At 40.6% G+C, this 21,147-nt stretch overlaps 1 protein-coding gene across 4 annotated transcripts in view; it reads left to right on the top strand.

Annotated features, from left to right (window-relative positions):
- The window catches only part of il6st (interleukin 6 cytokine family signal transduce), an 88,496-nt gene extending 68,962 nt beyond the window's left edge, over window positions 1-19,534 (top strand). For all 4 annotated transcript variants that reach the window (XM_072571340.1, XM_072571323.1, XM_072571332.1 and 1 more), the window contains 3 exons: window positions 684-780; window positions 5,246-5,333; window positions 15,940-19,534. In XM_072571340.1, the coding sequence (XP_072427441.1) occupies window positions 684-780; window positions 5,246-5,333; window positions 15,940-16,662 (908 nt within the window). In that variant the 3' untranslated portion in view covers window positions 16,663-19,534. The remainder of the gene's footprint in view (window positions 1-683; window positions 781-5,245; window positions 5,334-15,939) is intronic.
- The last annotated feature ends 1,613 nt before the right edge of the window (window positions 19,535-21,147 follow it).

Genomic DNA, 21,147 nt, shown 5'->3' on the forward strand with positions numbered 1-21,147 from the left:
TTCTGTTACCCGTTCACTCATGAATTGTGAGGCCCCTAGTGTTGACACCAAAACTTCAGATATATAGGGCATTGGTAACCTCACATCGCTTATACTATACAATTCTGGTCTCCTAATTTAAAGAAGCATGTAAATACATTGGAGGCAGTTTAAAGAAGTTTTGCTAGGTTGATAGCTGGAATGAATGGGTTGTCATATGAGGATCAGCTGGATAGGTTGGATTTGATTCCATTGGAGTTTAGAAGATTGAGCAATGACTTGATTGAATATGTAAGATCCTGAATCAAGGACATCAGATTTTTCTTGTGGGTCAGTCCAGAACTGGGGTACACTTTTTGAAATCGGCACTCAACCTTCCAGGACAGAGGTGAGGATTTTTTCTTAGGTTGGTGCAACTTTGAAAAACTCTGCCTCAGAAGGCAATGGAACCAGGGTCATTGAATAAGGTCATTGAGGTGGATCAATTCTTATTAGGCAGGAGAATGAAGGCTTATGGTGCATAAGTCGGAATGTGGATATAAAAACCGATCAGCTATGATCTTATTGAATAGTGGAGCATAATCCAGGAGCCAAATGCTCTGCTTCTGAACTAATTTTATATGATTGATGTTTGTATGTTTGTATTGCAAATTATTTTTGATTTATTGTGAAACATTCCTTTTGTTTTGTTTTGGTTTTTGCAGCAAAAGGAGAAATTGAAGCAATTGTAGTGCCTATTTGCCTGAGTTTTCTTTTGATCACTGTGGTGACTATACTTTTCTGCTTCAACAAGAGACATCTGTAAGTATAATTTGTTTTAGGGTTAGCACTTTAACTTTTCAATAGAATAAAGCTCTATGGTAACAAAAGCTTGTATCTGTAAGGGATCTTTGACACAACTAAATATCCTAAACCTCTTCAAAGAAACAATATAAAACAAGTTTATAATACTGACCAACAAAAGAAATCTTGGGATTTAAGTTGCGTCTTAAAGGAAAAAAATAAGTGAGATGCACAGGTGAAAAGGGGAAAGCAGCAGATTTCGGAGCTTAGGACCCAGACAGTGAAAGCATGAGAGGGAGGGGCAAGACTGTGGAAGAATTTAATACTAGAATGAGACCATTTTAAAAGGCCCCATTATTAATATTGTTTTGTTCTGTAGCTTTTTGTCTGAATAGAGTTTTCATAAGCACTGCCTGCTCTAGCCCTTCCCAGATCCGAGCAGCAGATTTCCCATCCCCTCCTAATTCTAACTCATTCTCTCCCATTACATCAATCTCAAGACTACAGCTTTGTCTTGAGATTCAATTGGGACAGAGGCCGGCCATTTGACCCCAATGACCCATTATCTTTCTCAGCTACATATCAGGAACCAGAAGTAGACAGCAATTTTTTCTCCCATGCATTTCTCCTGTCTGCTTTATCCACCTTTCTACCCCAATACACTTAGAGTCTTAAAGATGTCCAACGTGGAAACAGACAATTTAGTCCAACTCATCCGTGCCGACAGATATCCTAAATCAATCTAGCTCCAGTTGCCAGCACATGGCCCAAATCCCTCTAAACCCTTCCTGTTCATATACCCGTGCAGATACCTTTTAAACTGTACCAGCCTCCACCACTTCTTCTGGCAACTCATTCCATACACTCACTCCCCTTCGATGAAAAGGTTGCTCCTTATGTCCCTTTTAAACCTTTCCCGTCTCACCATAAAACTGTGCCCTCTAGTTCTGGATTCCCCCACATAAGGGAAAAGACCTTGTATATTTACCCTGTTCATGCCCCCCATGATTTTATAAACCTCTGTAAGATCACCCATCAGCCCCAGACACTCCAGGAAAAATAGTCTCACCCTATAACTCAAACCCTCCAATGCTTGTGAATCTTCTCTAAATCCTTTAAAGTTTCACAGCATCTTTCTAATAAGAGGGAGACCAGAATTGTGCACAATATTCCAAAAGGGCTTAACCAATGTCCTGTGCAGCCGCAATGTGACTTCCCAACTCCTATACTCAATACTCTGACCAATAAAGAAACACATACCAAATCCCATCTTCACTATCCTATCTACCTGCAACCCTACTTTCAAGGAAAGATGAAGTTACATGCCAAGGTCTCTTTGTTCAGCAGCACTCCCCCAGGACCTTACCATTAAGTGTACAAGTCCTGCTCTGATTTGCCTTTCCAAAATGCAGCACCTTAATTTTTCTAAATTGAACTCTTATCTGCCACTCCTTGGCCCATTGGCCCATCTGATCAAGATCCTGCTATACTCTGAGGTAACCTTCTTTGCTGTCCACCAAACCTCCAATTTTGGTGTCAGCTGCAAACTTACAAACTATACCTCCTATGTTCACATCCAAATCATTTATATAAATGACGAAAAGCAGAGGACCCAGCACTGATTCTTGTCGCACACCACTGGTCACAGACCTCCAGTTTGAAAAGCAACCCTCCACCACCACCCTCTGTCTTCTACAGTTTGAGCCAATTTTGCATCCAAATGGCTAGTTCTCCCTGTATTCCATGAGGTCTAACCTTTCTGACCAGTCTACCATGAAGAACCTTGTTGAATATGTCACTGAAGTCCAGATATATCACATTCACTGCTCTGCCCTCATCAATGCTCTTCATTACTTCTTTTAAAAACTCATTCAAGTTAATGAAAAATGATTTCCAATGCACAAAGCCATGTTGACTATCCCTAATCAGTCCTTGCCTATCAAAATGCATATAAATCCTGTTCCTCAAGATTCCGTCCAACAACTTGCCCACCACCGATGTCAGGTTCACCGGTCTATAGTTCCCCACTTTTCCTTAGTACCTTTCTTAAATAGTAGCCAACTTCCAGTCTTTCAGCACCTCACCTGTGTCTATCAATGACACAGATATCTCAGCAACGGGCCCAGCAATCCCTTCCCTAGCTTCCCACCGCGTTCTAGGCAACACCTGATCAGGTCCTGGGCATTTATCCACCTTTTTTAGGTGTCTTAAGACATCCAGCACCACCACCTCTGTAATTATGAATGTTTTTCAAGATGTCACCATCTGGTTCCCACATTCTGTATGTTCCATGTCCTTCTCCTGAGTAAACACTGATGCATCTTCCCTCACCATCCTGCGGTTCCACACATAGACTGTCTTGCTGATCTTTGAGGGCTCCTATTCTCTCCCTAGTTGTCCTTTGGTCCTTTTTGGATTTTGCGTCACCCTATTTGCCAAAGCTATTTCATGTCCCCTTTTTACTCTCCTGATTTCCCTCTTCAGTATATTCCTCCTACCTTTATACTCTTCCAAGGATTCACTTGATCTCTGCCTGATATATGCTTCCTTCTTTTTCTTAACTAAAACCTCAATTTCTCCAGTAATCCAGTATTCCCTACACCTGCCAGCCTTGCCTTTCATCCTAACAGCAATATACTGTCTCTGGACTCTCATTATCTCATTTCCCATTTTCCAGCTGTCCCTTTACCTGCAAACATCTTTTGGAAGTTCTTGCCTAATACTGTCAAAATTGGCCTTCCTCCAATTGAGAGCATTAATTTTTAGATCTGGTCTATCCTTTTCCGTCACTATTTTAAAACCAATAGTATTATGGTCACTGGCTTCCCACTGACTCTTGCCGTGCCTTATTTCCCAAGAGGAGGTCAAGTTTTCTTCTATAGTAGGTACATCCCACATACTGAATCAGAAAATGTTCTTGTACAGACTTAAATTCTCCTCCATCTAAACCCTTAATACTATGGCAGTCCCAGTCTATGTTTGGAAAGTTAAAATCCCTTGCCCTGTGATTCTTATAGATAACAGATTTCCTTATAAATTTGTTTCTCCATTTCCTGCTGCCTATTGGGGGTCTATAGTACAATCCAATAAGGTGGTCATCCCTTTCTTATTTCTGTGTTCCACCCAAATAACTTTCCTAGATGTACTCCCAGGAGTATCCTTCTTAAGTACAGCCATAATGTTATCTCCTATTAAAAACTCTAACCCCCCTCTCTTGCCACCGCACCCCCTCCACCATCCTTCCTGTAGCATTTGTATCCAGGAACATTAAGCTGCCAGTCCTGTCCATCCCTGAGCCACGTCTCTGTAATTGCTATGATATCCCAGTTCCACGTTACTAACCCTGCCCTGAGTCCATCTTCCTTCTCTATTAGGCCTCTTGCATTGAAATAAATGTAGTTTATCAGTCCTACTTCGTTCTCTGTTTTTCTTGCTCTGACTATTTGATTTGCTTCTTTTCCCAACTCAACCAGTCTCAGACTCATCTCTTTCCTCACTATCTCCCTAGGTCTGTGTCTGCGTCTCTCTGTCACATGTGCACACACACCTCACTAGTTGCAACCTTCCCCAGAAGCTGTACCAAATCCCCCTGCCGGTCTCTTAGTCCTCCTCCAATTCAGATACCATCTGTCCTCCTTGTATAGGCATTTCTACCCCTGAAGACACTCCAATGGTCCAAAAATGTGAACCCTTCTCCCCTGCACCAGCTTCTCAGCACGCCATCCTCCTACTCGTACCCTGACTAGCTCGTGGCACCCGGCGTAATCCGGATAGTATAACCTTTGAGGACCTCCTTTTTTAAATCCCTGCCTAATTTTCTATATTCTCCCTTAAGAATACCATCCTTTTCCCATCCTATGTCATTAGTTCCAATTTGTACAACAATCTCCTGCTGGTCCCACTCCTGTTTCGAGAATATTCTGCACTCTGTCCATGACATCCTTGATGCTGGCACCAGGGAGAAAATACACCATTCTGATTTCACACTGTCAGCCACAGAAACGTCTATCTGTACCTCTGACTAGAGAGTCCCTATCACAATCGATTGTTTGGAACCTGGCGTACCCTTCAGTTGCTGTCATCATCATCTTCTGTAGCCAATTCTGGTGTGAAATCCAGAACCTGTAATTGATTTCTTAATGAAAGAGCATTTGTAAACTCCAATTGGAGTCGATGAGCGTTAAAGAAAAAGTGAAATAGTCCCATGTCATTAAAAACGCTATATACTCTAAAAGAAAAGTAGTGAAAAAGAGAGTGGATTGATGAGTGGCTAAAGACAAGAAGACCTGTTAGAAAATAGAGAATTTTCTCCCTTGCCCGACGCCAAATACGCATGGTGCTCCTATTATTAAATAACAAATAACACATTAAAAGATGTTGATTTTAAAAAACTTGTGAAGGAAAAGAGTTGACAATCTCAAACCTGGTGAACAATACTATAGGAAAAAACTGATCTAATATCAAAAATGTTTTTCTTTTACAGGATTAAAAAATATATTTGGCCTAATGTTCCAGATCCTGCAAATAGTAGGGTTGTCGAATGGTCACCTAGCACTGGAAATCTCATTCAGGTATGATTTTTCATCTATGGATGCAGAACTAATGGCTTTAGGACGCAATTTAAGCGAGAATACAAAGCAATATTGTGTCTGTTTACTGTAGGCAACAGGCAATCATAGACGTTATAGAAAAATAATACTTTAGATTTATTTCCAAAATTAATTTGTTGTTAATTTCTTTCTGTGGATCCAGACATTATTGGCAAGGCCAGTATTTCTTGCCTATTCCTAATAGCTGTTGAACTAAGTGGTTTACAAGGTCATTGCAGAGAACAGGTAACCTATAAATGTAGGTCATTCAGCCTATCAAGTATGCTCTCTCATTCAACGAGATCATGATTAATATGATAATCATCGACTCCCTTCCTGCCTTTCCCCATAACCCTTGATTCTCTTAAATATTAGAGTCATGCAGCACAGAAACAGACCCTTTCATCCATATCAATCAGGTTTTTTAAACTGACCTTGTCCCATTTTCCTACATTTGGCCCATATCCCTTTAAACCTTTCCCATTTACGTACCTGTCTTTTCAAGTGTTGTAATTGTACTCACCTCTACCACTTCTCTGGAAGCTCATTCCACATACACGCCACCTTCTGCATGAAAAGGTTGCCCCTCAGATCCCTTTTAAATCTTTCTCCTCTCACCTTAAATCTATGTCCTCTAGTTTTGGACTCCCTGATCTTGGCTATTTACCTTATACATGCATACTCGTGATTTTGTAAACCACAATAAGATCACCCTTCATGCTCCTACGCTCCAGGGAAAATAGTCCCAGCCTATCCAACCTCTCCTTATAATTCAAATTTTCCAGTCTCTGTAACACCCTTGTAAATATTTTTGCACCCTTTGAAGGGTCGATGTGGACTGGTTGGACCAAGGGGCCTGTTTCCACACTGTAGGGAATCGAATCGAATCTAATCTAATCAATATGATGAACCAGTGGACCCAGTACCGAATCTTGTGGCACAGCACTAGTCACAAGCCTCCGGTCTGAACAACAACAATGTTATAGTAGTTTATAAAATCACAAGCATGCATGCATGTAAAAGATAAATAGCCATGGTCAGGGAGTCCAAAACTAGAGGACGTAGATTTAAAGTGAGAGGTCAGAGATTTAAAAGGGACCTGAGGGGCAACCTTTTCATGCAGAAGGTGGTCTGTATGCGGAATGAGCTTCCAGACAAGTGGTAGAGGTGAGTACAATTACAACATCTACCACAATCCTCTAACTCTACCGTCAAGCCAATTTTGTATTCTGTTGGCTAGCTAAAGCGCTTCCTGGATCCCATGTGATCTAACCTTATTAACCAATCTACCATGTGGAACTATGTTGAAGGCCTTGCTAAAGTCCATGTAAACAACGTCTACCGTTCTGCCTTTATCTGTGTTCTTGGTCACCTCTTCAAAAAACACTCACATTTGTGAGACACAATTTTGTCTGCACAAAATCATGCTGACTATCCCTAATTAGTCCTCACCTTTCCAAATGCATGTGAGTCTCTCAGAATCTCTTCTGACACCTTACCCACCCCTGATGTCAGGCTCAGTGGTCTGTAGTTCCTTGGCTTTTACTGGAAGCCTCTCTTAAATAATGGCACAGTGTTAGCTTCCAATCTTTTGGCGTCTCACCCGTGGCTATGATGTTACAAATATCTCTGCTAGGGGCCCCACAATCTCTTGCCTAGTATCCAACAATGTCCGAGGATGTACTAGAACAGGTCCTGAGGATTTATCTACTTTTTTATGCCTTTTAAGATGTCCAGCACCATATCTTCTATAATGTGTACTCTTCAAGACATCACTATTGATTTCTCTTAGCCCTAGCTTCCATGTCTTTCTCCACAATAAGTAATTTTATGCAGTTAGATGGGTGTTTAGAATCTCTCCCATCTCCTATAGTTCCACACAAAGATGGCCTCGTTGATCCTTACTGGTGCCCTACTTTTCTCTCTCTAGGTACTCTTTTGCCCTTGATATACTTGCAGAATTTCTTCTGGATTCTCCTGAACCTTATCTACCAAAGCTATCTCGTGTCCCCTTTTAAGCCTCCTGATTTCCATCTTCAGTGTATTCCTACACTTTCTAAACTTAAGGGATTCATTTGATCCTAGCCGTCTATTCCTGACACATGCCTTCTTTTTCTTGACCAGAGCCTCAATATCTCTAGCCATCCAGTGTTCCCTATTCCTGACAGCCTTGCTCTTGACTCCATTCTAAACAGGAACATGGTGTCCCTGAACTTGCATTGTCTCACTTTGGAAAGCCTTCCATTTGCCAGATTTTCCTTTACCTGCAAATAGCTTCTCCAACTCAACTTTTGAAAGTTCCTGTCTAATACTATCAAAAGTGGTCTCCCCACAATTTAGAATTTTAACTTGTGGACCAGACCTATCCTTTTCCATAACAATCTTAAAACTAATAGAATTATAGTCATAGCTACCAAAATGCTTCCCCACTAACAACTCAGTACTTGCCCTGCCTTATTTCCCAAGAGGAGATTGAGTTTTGCCCCTTCTCCAGTAGAGCCATTGAATAAGAATATTTTCATGAAGACTTAATAAATTCCTTCCCATCCAAGCCTTTTACACTATGGCAGCTCCAGTCTAATTTTGGAAAGCTAAAATTCCCTACTTTTGCAAATGTATTGTTCTTGCATATATCTGCAATTTCTACTTTTATGCTCCTCTACTTCCTGCTGACTGTTGGGAGGGGGTAGCTAGACTACACTTGCATCAAAGCAATCACCCCCTTGTTATTTCTCAGTTCCATCCATGTGGACGATCCTCCGCGAATATCCTCTCTACATGCAGTGTGTTTTCCCTAATGGAAAACACCACTCCCCCCCCCCCGCCGGTTCTATCCTTCCTCTGGTATGTGTACCACAGAACATTAATCTCATTGATCTGCCAGTCCTGTCCCTCCCTCAGCCATGTTTTTGCCATAGCTATGATATCCCAGTCCCATACAGTGTCAACCATGAATGAACTTAACAACGCAGCCTCCACATCCCTTTGTAATAAATAAAATAACAAATTCACAGCCCTTGGAGAAGAATTCCTCCTAGTTTCTGTCTTATTCCCTCCTGGTCCTAGACTCTCCCACAAGATGAAAACAACCTAGGAGTCAACCACACCAGTATGGATCTGAAGTTACATGTAGGATATTTGTGAACTAAATGGGTTTTTATAGCAATTAATGATAGATTTATGGCCATCATTACTGATAATGGCTACATAATCCAGATTTGATTAAAATGAGTTTAAAATCCATCAATTTTAATTGTGAGACTTGAACCAGTGTTCTCAGTGCATTAGCTAGACATCTCGATTACTAGTTCAATGACATTATCACTACTCCACCAATTCAATAAGATTTTTGCCTGTTTCCTCTCCCCTTGCAAGTGCTCTGAGTTCAGTTGTACTTTGAATATAGAAAGTAAGTTCCTGTTTTCTTTGAAAACTAGTCCAATACTTGTTTTTAAGACCACTTAAAGGCTTAAATAACAAAATTTTGTCACCACAGTGGAGCAGCCAAATCAAGTTGTTGCTAAATTCAGACTAACTGCGATACTCCATATCGGTCATTGTCAAAATGATGTGACTTGATTATGTGGGTACAGATTAACTCATCACTTATCTTCTCTATTTGCTGAACCACTTTCTCTGTGCAGAATTCCACACTTACCTAGTTAACATATTACTTCTATGAAATACAGTGATAACTTGTTCAGTGAGAGAGTCCCATGTCAGATACACACTTGAACATGGCAGAAAGGGCATGGGTGACCACAAGAGTAGAGGAAGGCAGGAAGTGCAGGATTCCTTGTGACCATCCCCGTTTCTAACAGATATACCATTTGGATACTATGGGGAGGGCTGTACAGAGGAAAGCAATGGGAATCAACTCATGTCACTGTGGGTAGGTCTACAACTCAAGAGGAAGAACAATAGCAGTGGTAAGAGCTTTGATTATAAGGTAAATAGAGGCATTTCTGCTGGTGCAGAAGTGACCCCAGGATAGCATGTTGCCTCCCTGGTCATCCTGCCATAATCAAGGATATCACTGGCTGCAAGTCATTCTGACAGGAGATGGGCAACTAGACAGCAATAGTGGTACATACTAATACCAACAGCAGGTGGAAAAATGGACAAAGTCCTGAAAGCAGAATTTAGGTTGCTAGGAAGTAGATTAAAAAACAAACCCAAACGATATAACCTCTAGATTACTTCTGATGGCAAATGCTAGCAAGTATAGAAGTAGAATATTAATCCAGATTGTGTGATTAGAGAGAGGGTGCAAGAGTGAGAGTTTAAAGCCCAGAGGTTCTGGGCTAGTTTGATTTTGAGATGGATGGGGAGGGAAATGTATTAAATATTAGTGACATTAAGGGATTTTAATTTACCCAATATTAGCTGGGGTACTCATATTGTGAAAGGTTTGAAAAGCGCTTCTGAGCTTTTTTAAACTAGTATGTAGAAGGCCCCATAAGAGAAGGACTTAATTTTAGGTAATTAAGCTGGGCACATGGCAGAAATATCAGTGGGGGGGAGCAGTTTGCAGACAGCAATCATAACTCCATTAGATTTAAGATTTGTGATGGAAAAGGACAAGGATGAGGCTGAAGTCAAAGTTCTAAATGGGGTAAAGGTCAGTTTTAATAAGATCAGATATGATTTGGCCAGAATGGATTGGGAACAGATACTTTTGGTACATTTTGTCTAAGAAGTGGAATGCATTCAAGAAGGAATTAGGGAGTGTGCAGAGCCAACATGTTCCAATAAAGATAAGGGGTATAACCAATAAATGCAGCAAACCCTGGATATCAAGGAATATACAAGATTAAACTAAGAGAAAAGGGAAGGCTTATGGCAAATACAGAAGGTCCAAAAGCCCTAGAGGAGTGCAGAATGTGCAAAGGTGAATTTAAAATGGAAATTAGAAAAGCAAGAAGGGGATGTGAAAGAATAATGGAAGATAAAATAAAGGAAATTACAAGGATATTGAGGTAAAGGATAAGTAGGGAAAAAGAGTAGGGCCCATTAAGGACCACAGTGGTACAAAGTTTAGGAGAAGATTCGTAGCTCGGGTGCTCATTGTTGTGGTTCTGTTCGCCGAGCTGGGAATTTGTGTTGCAAACGTTTCGTCCCCTGTCTAGGTGACATCCTCAGTGCTTGGGAGCCTCCTGTGAAGCGCTTCTGTGATCTTTCCTCCAGCATTTGTAGTGGCTTGTTTCTGCCGCTTCCGGTTGTCAGTTCCAGCTGTCCGCTGCAGTGGCCGGTATATTGGGTCCAGGTCAATGTGTTTGTTGATAGAATCTGTGAATGAGTGCTATGCCTCTAGGAATTCCCTGGCTGTTCTCTGTTAGGCTTGCCCTATAATAGTAGTGTTGTCCCAGTCAAATTCATGTTGCTTGTCGTCTGCGTGTGTGGCTACTAAGGATAGCTGGTCGTGTCGTTATGTGGCTAGTTGGTGTTCATGGATGCGGGTCGTTAGCTGTCTTCCTGTTTGTCCTATGTCGTGTGTTGTGCAGTCCTTGCAAGGGCAGGCCAAACAGAGAACAGCCAGGGAATTCCTAGAGGCATGGCACTCATCCACAAATTCTATCAACAAACACATCGACCAGGACCCAATATACCAGCCACTGCAGCGGACAGCTCGAACTGACAACCGGAAGTGGCAGCGACAGGCCACTATAAATGCCAGAGGAAACATCACAGAAGCGCTTCACAGGAGGCTCCCAGGCACTGAGGATGTCACCTAGACAGGGGACGAAACGTTTGCAACACAAATTCCCAGCTCTGGGAAACAGAACCACAACACCACAGTGGTAATTTGTATGTGGAGCCAGTGGATATAAATAGGGTTCTAAGTGAATACTTTGAATAAGTCTTACTTCGGTTGTAGGCAAAGTAATGGAAAGGGTACTGAGGGATAGGATTTGTGAGTATCTGGAAAGACACTGCTTGATTAGGGACAGCCAGCACAGATTTGTGAGGGGTAGGTCTTGCCTTACAAGTCTTATTGAATTCTTTGAGGAGGTGACCAAGCACGTGGATGAAGTGTACATGGATTTTAATAAGGCATTTGATAAGGTTCCCCAAAGTAGGCTCATGCAGAAAGTCAGGAGGCATGGGATAGAGGGAAATTTGGCCAGTTGGATAGAAAACTGGCTAACCGGTCGAAGTCAGAGAGTGGTGGTAGATAGTAAATATTCAGCCTGGAGCCCAGTTACAAGTGGAGTTCCGCAGGGATCAGTTCTGGGTCCTCTGCTGTTTGTAATTTTTATTAATGACTTGGAAGAGGGAGTCGAAGGGTGGGTCAGTAAATTTGCAGATGATACGAAGATTGGTGGAGTTGTGGATAGTGAGGAGGGCTGTTGTCGGCTGCAAAGGGACTTAGATATGATGCAGAGCTGGGCTGAGGAGTGGCAGATGGAGTTCAACCCTGTCAAGTGTGTGGTTGTCCATTTTGGAAGGACAAATAGAATGCGGAATACAGGGTTAATGGTAGGGTTCTTGGTCAGGTGGAGGAACAGAGGGATCTTGGGGTCTATGTTCATAGATCTTTGAAAGTTGCCACTCAGGTGGATAGAGCTTGTAAGGAGGCCTATGGTGTATTAGCGTTCATTAGCAGAGGGATTGAATTCAAGAGTCGTGAAGTGATGTTGCAGCTGTACAGGACCTTGGTTAGGCCACATTTGGAGTGCTGTGTGCAGTTCTGGTCGCCTCACTTTAGGAAAGATTTGGAAGCTTTGGAGAGGGTGCAGAGAAGATTTACCAGGATGTTGCCTGGAATGGAGAGTAGGTCATACGAGGATAGGTTGAGAGTGCTAGGCCTTTTCTCATTGGAGCGGCGAAGGATGAGGGGTGACTTGATAGAGGTTTATAAGATGATCAGAGGAATAGATAGAGTAGACAGTCAGAAACTTTTTCCCCCGGGTACAACAGAGTGTTACAAGGGGACATAAATTTAAGGTGAAGGGTGGAAGGTATAGGGGGAATGTCAGGGGTAGGTTCTTTACCCAGAGAGTGGTGGGGGCATGGAATGCGCTGCCTGTGGGAGTGGCAGAGTCAGAATCATTGGTGACCTTTAAGCGGCAATTGGATAGGTACATGGATGGGTGCTTAAGCTGGGATAAATGTTCGGCACAACATCATGGGCCGAAGGGCCTGTTCTGTGCAGTATTGTTCTAAGTGTTCACGAGTGGAAGAGGGATGATGGTGGATATAGAAATCAGGGGGAAGGACTGTGAGATAATTTAAAGAAATTAACATAGTCAGAGAGAAGGTTCTGAATGGTCTTAAAAGTAGATAAATCTCCAGGCCTCTGAGATGTATCCCAGGCTGTTGAGTGAGACCAGGAAGGAAATAGCAGAAGCACTGGCAATAATTTTCAGTTCCTTTCTTTGGAGTGACACAGTGGCTCAGTGGTTAGCACTGCTGCCTCACAGCGCTCGGGATCTGGGTTCAATTCCACCCTGAGATGGTTGTCTCTCTGGAGCTTATACGTTCTCCCCATGTTTGCTTGGATTTCCACTGGGTGCTCCAGTTTCCTCCCACAGACCAAAGATGTGCAGGTTAGGGTGAATCGGCAGGGTTACATGAGTAGGGGTGGGTCTGGATGCGGTACTCTTTAGAGGGTCGATATGGAACTGATTGGAAGCAGGCCATTTGACCACACTCTAGGGATTCTATGATTCTCTCTGGCCATAGAAGTGCCAGAGGACTGGAGGGTGATCAATGTGGTGTGGCTATTCAAGAAGGGAGGAAGAAATAAGTCTGGAAAATACAGCCCAGCCAGTCTAACCTCCATGGTGGGCAAAGTTTTGAAAACCGTTTTGAGGATGGCATTAATCTGTGCTTGAAGAGGCAGGGATTAATCAAGAATAGTCAGCATGGTTTTGTTAAGGGGAGGTCATGACTGACTGAGTTTTTCGAACAGGTGACAAGATGTGGAGGTGAGCGCAATATATTTGACTGAGTTAAACTCAGCAAGGCATTGGATAAGGTCCCACATGGGACACTGATAGTGAAGGCAAGACCCATGGGATCCAAGGAAATTTGTTAATTGAATCCAGGAGGCAGTGTGTGATGGTCGAGAAGTGTTTTTGTGATTGTGTCAAGTGGGATCCCACAGGGATCAGTGTTGAGGCCCCTTGCTATTTGTGGTGTATATAAATGATTCAGACTTTGTTCTTTGCTCATTGTGAATGTAGAAGGGTTGATCAGGTTTGTGGGTGACATGTGGGGTGGTGATTGTCATGGGGATAGCCTTAAACTATAGAAGGTTATAGATAGGCTAGTCAAATGATCAGTGGAAAGAGCGTGAGATTTACCAGAGTAGTGCCTAGATTGGGGAGTTTTAATTATGAAAACAGATTCAGTAGACTCAGGTTGTTTTCCTTGAACAAAGGAGGCTGAAGTGGGTCATGATTGAGGGGCATGCACAGGATAGACAGGAAGGTGGAGGGACCAGTCAGGGGTGTAGGGGATGTGAGGAAAATCTTTTGATTCTGAGGGTGGTGAGAATCTGGAACGCTGCCTGTAAGAATGGTAGAGGTAGAAACTCTTATAAAATGTATTTAGTTGTGCATCTGTGATGCCAAGGCATAAAAGGCTGAGGACCAAGTGCTGGAAAATGTAATTATAAAAGTATGGTGGCTCCTTTTGACCAGCATAGATGTGATGAGCCGAAGGACCTTTTCCTGTGCAATAGATCTCTATGACTATAATTATTTGGCTGTGAAAAGCTCTGAATCACCTTAAAGATGTAGTTTATGTCTTTGGTTTTGGAGTGTTAATGAAATGCAGTCTCGCTGGTCATTTGATAAGAATTCAGAGAGACATTGAAAAGTTGGTCAAGTGGGCAGACAGCTAGCAGATGAATTTCAATCAGAGAAAAGTGAGGTAATGCATTTTGGTAGAAGAAACACGGAGAGACAAGACAGGCTCAATGACACAACATTGAGGGGAGTACAGGAGGAGAGGGACCTCTGGGTTCATGCGCATGTTTCTTTGAAAGTGCATTGGCAAGTTGATACACTTATTAACATAGAAAAGTACAGCACAGAACAGGCCCTTTGGCCCATAATGTTGTGCCGAGATTTAATCCTAATGTAAAATATAGTAACTTAACCTCCGCACCCCTCTACTCACTGCTATCCATGTGCATATCCAGCAGTCGCTTAAATGTCCCTAATGACTCTGCTTCCACCACCACAGCTGGCAACACATTCCATGCATTCACAACTCTCTGCGTAAAGAACCTACCTCTGACGTCTCCTTTATACCTTCCTCCTAATATCTTCAAACTATGACTTCTCGTACAAGTCAATCCTGCCCTGGGGGAAAAGTCTCCTCCCTCCTTCCTTCTCTCCAGAGAGAAAAGTCCGAGCTTATTCAACCTTTCTTCATAAAGCAAGCCCTCCAATCCAGGCAGCGTCCTGGTAAACCTTCTTTGCACCCACTCCAAAGCCTCTGTATCTTTCCTATAGTAGGGTGACCAGAACTGGACACAATATTCCAAGTGTGGTCTCACCAGGGACTTGTAGAGCTGCAGCAAAACCTCGCGGCTCTTAAACTTAATCCCCCTGTTAATGAAAGCCAAAACACCATATGCTTTCTGAGCAACTCTGTTCACTTGGGTGGCAACTTTGAGGGATCTATGAGCTTGCACACCCAGATCCCTCTGTTCCTCCACACTGCCAAGAATTAAGTAGGCTTATAGGAGGATCCTTGCATTTATGTGTAGAGGCATAGAGTATACAAGCGATGGAGTGATGCTACACCTCTACAAATCATTGGTCAGACCACATTTGGAGTACTGTGTTCAATTCTGGACCCCTTATTCAAGCAAGGATGCTGTGGAGACAGTTCGAAAGAGATTTATTAGAATTATATCAGGAATGAAGAATTTCAGATACTTGGAAAGATTAGAGACATTAGGGTTATTCTCCTTGGAGCAGAGAAGATTAAAAGATGACCTTAATTTGGTGCTCACAATTATGAGCAGTTTTGATAGGCTTAAGGAAGATATTTGGTTTCCACTCATTGGTATGTCAATAAATAGGCATCACAATTTCAAGGTTGTCAGTAAGAATGAGCTGAGGAAAAACTTCTTGGCTCAGTTGTTAGGATTTGGAATGTGCTGCCTGAGGGAGTGGTAGATGTGGGTTCCATAGAAGGTTTGAAAAAAGCTGGCTATATATTGAAAGTGAAAAAAATTAGAGGGCTACAGAGAGAGGGCTGGAGAGTGGGAGTAGCTGGGTTGCTCTTTTGGGTGCTGGGACAGACATAATAAGTCAAATGCCTTCCGTCTATATTGTAAGGACACTAGCTTTCGGAGCGACGCTCCTTCATCAGGTGATAGGTCTCTATCACCTGATGAAGGAGCGTCGCTCCGAAAGCTAGTGTGCTTCCAATTAAACCTGTTGGACTATAACCTGGTATTATGTGATTTTTAACTTTGTACACCCCAGTCCAACACCGGCATCTCCCCAAATCATATATTGTAAGAGTTATTATTCAATGATTCTAAGAACCTTAATTTTTGTTGCTTAACTTTATTGCATTTAGATTATACATGCCCATCACACAAAATATATTTTCTCAACAGAACAACCTAGGACCAAAGGAATCTATGAATTCAGATGGCTTTATATCTGATGTTACAATTGTTGAAGCTGATGTTGATGAGGAGAAATATCTATCTAATGAAGATGAAATCAAGCAATTGACGTCATTAAAGAAGGAGAAGAGTACATCAGAAGAGCACAGCAGTGGCATTGGAGGCTCTTCATGCATGTCATCCCCTCGACAAAGTGTTTCGGATAGTGATAGTGAGTCTGCACAGAATACTACAAGCACAGTCCAGTATTCAACTGTATTAGTGAGCAGCCCTGGTTACAGGTGTCAGCAACCATCAGCACAGGCTTTTACAAGATCAGAATCAACACAGCCTTTATTAGAAAATGAAGAAAAGGCTGATGAACATACATATGGAAATTTTGGAAGCTGCAGTTCAGAAGTAAAAAGACTGTATTTTAAACAGCATGCCAGGATTGAGGAGACAAATTTGAATGAGCCACATCCAAATGGAGCAGAAATCTTGGGTGATACAAATGAAGATAATTCACTCAGACTAAATCAAATGGAAGTTTCAGATCAGACTTCAGACTTGGAGGGATTCTGTCCAGCAGTGGACTCGTTCCAAAGCAGTAATAATCAAACTGTGGTCAAACTGGAGTTTTTAGGATTTAGAGCAGGTCTGGAGACTGATCAGCAAAGTTATATGCCTCAGGCTGTGAAACATAACAGTTATATGCCTCAGTCAAAATAGAAATCTACTCTTTTTTTCCTGGTGTTTATGATAAAACAGCTTTTATTTCACAAGCTACTTGTCAAAATTATGAACTGCTGTTTAGTGTTTGCAACCATCCTAAGTAGACCTAAAGAAGCACGTGTACTGTGACATCCGTGGTAATATCATGGCTTCCTCAGAAAATTGTATCAAAATACTGTTGTAAATATTTTGTTTGCAAAGTTGTTGATAGCAGTTTTTGAGAATAATTTGCATTATTATCTACTTCTATATCCACTCAGATGTTAAACTTGTGCACAGAAATAAAGCAGTCATTCTTGTACTTATAAGACACCCATATAGCAAAGGGTAACAGACAGCTGACTGGGGTTATGCCTTTATAGGCCGGGGAGGGAGGTGCATAAAATTAATCTAATGTAGACGTTTTAAAAAAAAATACTGCATACCATGTTGGATTTTGATTACATTATTTCAGGATTAGGTTAGATGAGTTTTGGATTTTTTTAAAAATTAAATTAGATTAGATTACTTACAGTGTGGAAACAGGCCCTTCGGCCCAACAAGTCCACACCGACCCGCCAAAGCGCAACCCACCCATTCCCCAACATTTACCCCTTTACCTAACACTATGGGCAATTTAGCATGACCAATTCACCTAACCTGCACATCTTTGGACTGTGGGGGGAACCCGGAGGAAGCCCACGCAGACACTGGGAGAATGTGCAAACTCCACACAGTCAGTCGCCTGAGTCGGGAATTGAACCCAGGTCTCTGGCGCTGTGAGGCAGCAGTGCTAATCACTGTGCCACCATGCCTCCCTGAATTCCCCTGACTGTTAATAATTTGCCAGCACATTCTCTCAGTATTGTAATGCAATGTATTTGACTTTGACATTTTTAATTTTATAATTATAACTATTATGAAGTCATTATATGGAGTTGCTTTAAATGAGAGTGCTGCAGTGTTTAATGAGTTCATAATTCCTAATTCTGTTATATCTGATTCCAAATAATTCTTCTAAATAGTTTTGAAACTTTTTTTAAAGAAGGAACAACTTGACTAAGAAGGCACAAAATGAATTTGATTGCAGTTGTCATAATAGGCTTTAATAATGATGAATATGATGTACCCATCTTGATATCCAATTTCCTTAACCATACTTGGCAGCATTGTTACAATCTTAATATGATTATTTTTATTTGAAAAATAAAACTCAGTAAAAATAACTATCAATCTAGATGTTAGCACCTGTGAATTTTAGAGGGGGAAAAAACACTACAACTTTTTTTGACCAGGTAATGAGTAAGGGGAAAATATAAAATTTACACTACTACAGCTATATACCTTAAAACCTATTTTTCTAATTTGTATAGTGTTAAATGTATCCATCTCACTTATTTGGGATGGTTGCAAAAATAGTGTAGGTCCTGCATAAACCACACATGTAAAATGTGAAGCATAACACTGGAGCAGTGAGCTTTTTTGTTCAGTGGAATGCAGTATTCTAAGTTCTTCTAAATCAGGATGTGGCAGCATTTTTAAATCTCTTGCTACTATATTTGCAGAATTTGTAATGGCAAAACCATTACCTGTACATATATAATATATACATATACATACACCTATATATATTAGGATATTGTTATAAAGATAACAATATGGGATGTTGAAGATTTAATACGGAAGTTTGAATGTAGATTTATCATGCACAATTTTAAAGGATGTATGCCACTTAAATATAGAGTGTAATTAGTGTTACAGCACATTACGATGTTCTAATCAATTGAGCTATTTCTCTTTTCTCAGTGTAAACTATATTTAATCACATTACCTGCTGCACTAACACTATAAAACATCTGCTTTACTGTCCTCATGATTAAAGTTCTTTCTACTTCTAAAGGATTTCTTTTTTCCTTGTCTGTTTTCTAATAGCATAAGATCAACTTTGAGCTGATGGTCTCTGATCTGAAAGTTAATATGCTAATGACATTTTGTATCCAAGGCAGCATTGTAATCCAATTTCATCAAGTCTAGTTGCAGTTGTGATATGTATGGTGTGGAGTTTATTTTTTGGAATTGCCTTTATCATAATAGTGGCATTTAGTCAGATTTTAATCTTTCTGGTAATTAAGACCACAAATTATGGGGCTAATTCTGTGCAGCAATTGATGCAAGTTCTTTGGGTTGCCATTGCACTTGTATATTGTACAGTAAAATATTTTTGAAATTATTGCTGGACAGCCAAAGCTGTGGTTAGCAATGGAAGATTTAAACTTTCCTTGTAAGTTTGAATCCAAAATGAAGCTCTTTTCTCAAGTTTTCTTGCGATTCCTCTGCTCAATAATTTTTGTTTTGTTCCCTGTATATTTCTTGCCTTCAAAAGTCTAAAGCTGAAAGTGTTACATTGTTCTGATTATTAGTCCATTAACTTGAAAGACCTGTAGCCTGAGAATTGAGATTTTTGGATGAAATTGTTACATACTACGTCGTAAGGGATTACCTATTCCATACAATTTGCTGCCTAGAAATGGTCAAACATTTCATTAAACATTTATGTTTAAGCTCAACACGCACTGGAATAATATAAATAAATTTCTTTCATTTCTTTGAAGCCCAACTTTTTTATTAAATGGGCAGAGTGGTTCTCTTTCATTCTTTTGAGGCTGAATATAATATGCAATCAGTTCCTAAAAGGCTTGTACTTTAACATAATGCATGCTTAATATGATAATGTGCTACTTTGGGGATAATGTAAATGTACTATTTTGTTGATTTGCTTTTCAAGAATTTTGTAGCAGTAAGTAGGACTATATCGTGTATAAAAATGCAGGTAGCTAAATGTTGCATTTGTTTTAAATACATGAGGCAATAAATCATTCAAACTTTTGCAGCTATCAAATTGATTTTTCAGCTTTGAGTAATGAAATTTAATCATCTTTATAATCAACTTCTATTCATTATTTTTAAATAAAACATTCTCTGTAAGTTCAAGGTTTTTTTTCAGTGAATGCCTCTCCAGATAGTGTTTGGGCTTGGATAAAATGTTCTACTTAATAACCAAAGATGGAAAAGTATGTTTGGCCAGTTAAATATCGTAAGCTTGGGTTTGGATGTTTGTGGAAACTCTTTCTTTTCTGTAGAACTGTTAAAACAGCTGCAACACTAACTAAGGCATTTGGTCCATTGAAGTTGTGGTAGCTCTCTGCAGGACCATCTCTGCTAATCCCACTCCACTGTCTTATTTTTAACACCACACATTTGGCTGAAGTCCTCCAACCCTAGAAACAATCCAATAAATCCATTTTTCATTCTCTATAAAGCCTTCACATCCTTCCTAAAGTGGGACCAAAATAGGATACACTACTCCATTTGAAGCTGAAACAGTATTGTCGAATTTTACAGTACAGTACAGTAAAAGGCCATTTGACCCATCTTATCTGTACCAGCTCCCAAAAGAGCTACCCAGCTAGTCCCATCTCCAGCTCTATTTCCGTAACTTTCTAACTTCATCACTTCCAAATATATATCCAGCTCTCTTTTGGAAATGTCTGATGAAGTCTGCCTTCACCGCTCTCCCATGCAGTACATTCCAAGTTTTAACAATTCTGAGGAAAGGAATTTCTTCTCACTCTAGACAATCTTCAAATTGTGATTTACAAACATATAGAAGTGCAGATGCTATGTGTCAGAAACAAAAACAAATTGCTGGAAAAACTGAGCAGGTCTGGTAGCATCTGTGAGAAATCAGTTAACATTTTGGTTCTGAGCAAGGGTCACCGGACTAGAAACGTTAACTCTGATTTCTCTTGAAATTGTGATGCCTAGTTACTAACATACCAACTAATGGAAACAGAATATCCTTCTTTACTCTGTCAAAATTGTTCATAATTTTGAACAGCTCAATAAAGTCACTTCTTAATCTTCTCTACTGAAAGGACAATTAAATCTAATCTCTCTAATCTTTCCTTGTAAACAACACTCCTCATTCCTAGTATCATTCTCGTAAATCTCCTCTGAACTGTCTCCAGGCTTTAACATCCTTCCTTAAATAAAATGCCCAGAACTGAACACAGTGCTCCAAATGTGTTCTGACCATTGATTTGTAGAGGTGTAGAATCACTTCCTTGCTTTTACACACTGCCTCTATTTATAAAGTCAAGGATCCCAAAAACTGCTTTTGCTGCTTTCTCAACCTTTTATGTCACATTCCGTGATCTTATACATGCATATACACAGGTCACTTGTATTTGTGCATTCTTTTAAAAATGATGTCCATAATTTCATATCATTTCTCCTTGCCTACCGACCAAAATGTATCACCACACACTTGCTTGACTGCATTGAATTTCATCTGCCACTTGTGTGTGTTCTGTTAGGCAGCCTGAATCATCTTTATAGTCTGTTGCTATCTAAAAATCTCATTTATGTCTGAAAAACAGCCATTTACAATTGTTCTGTTTCTGTTATTTAAACAAGTTTGAATCAGTGTTGCCACGATGTTCT

The sequence above is a fragment of the Chiloscyllium punctatum genome, chromosome 1 (assembly GCF_047496795.1).
Source record: "Chiloscyllium punctatum isolate Juve2018m chromosome 1, sChiPun1.3, whole genome shotgun sequence".
Lineage (NCBI taxonomy): Eukaryota > Metazoa > Chordata > Chondrichthyes > Orectolobiformes > Hemiscylliidae > Chiloscyllium > Chiloscyllium punctatum.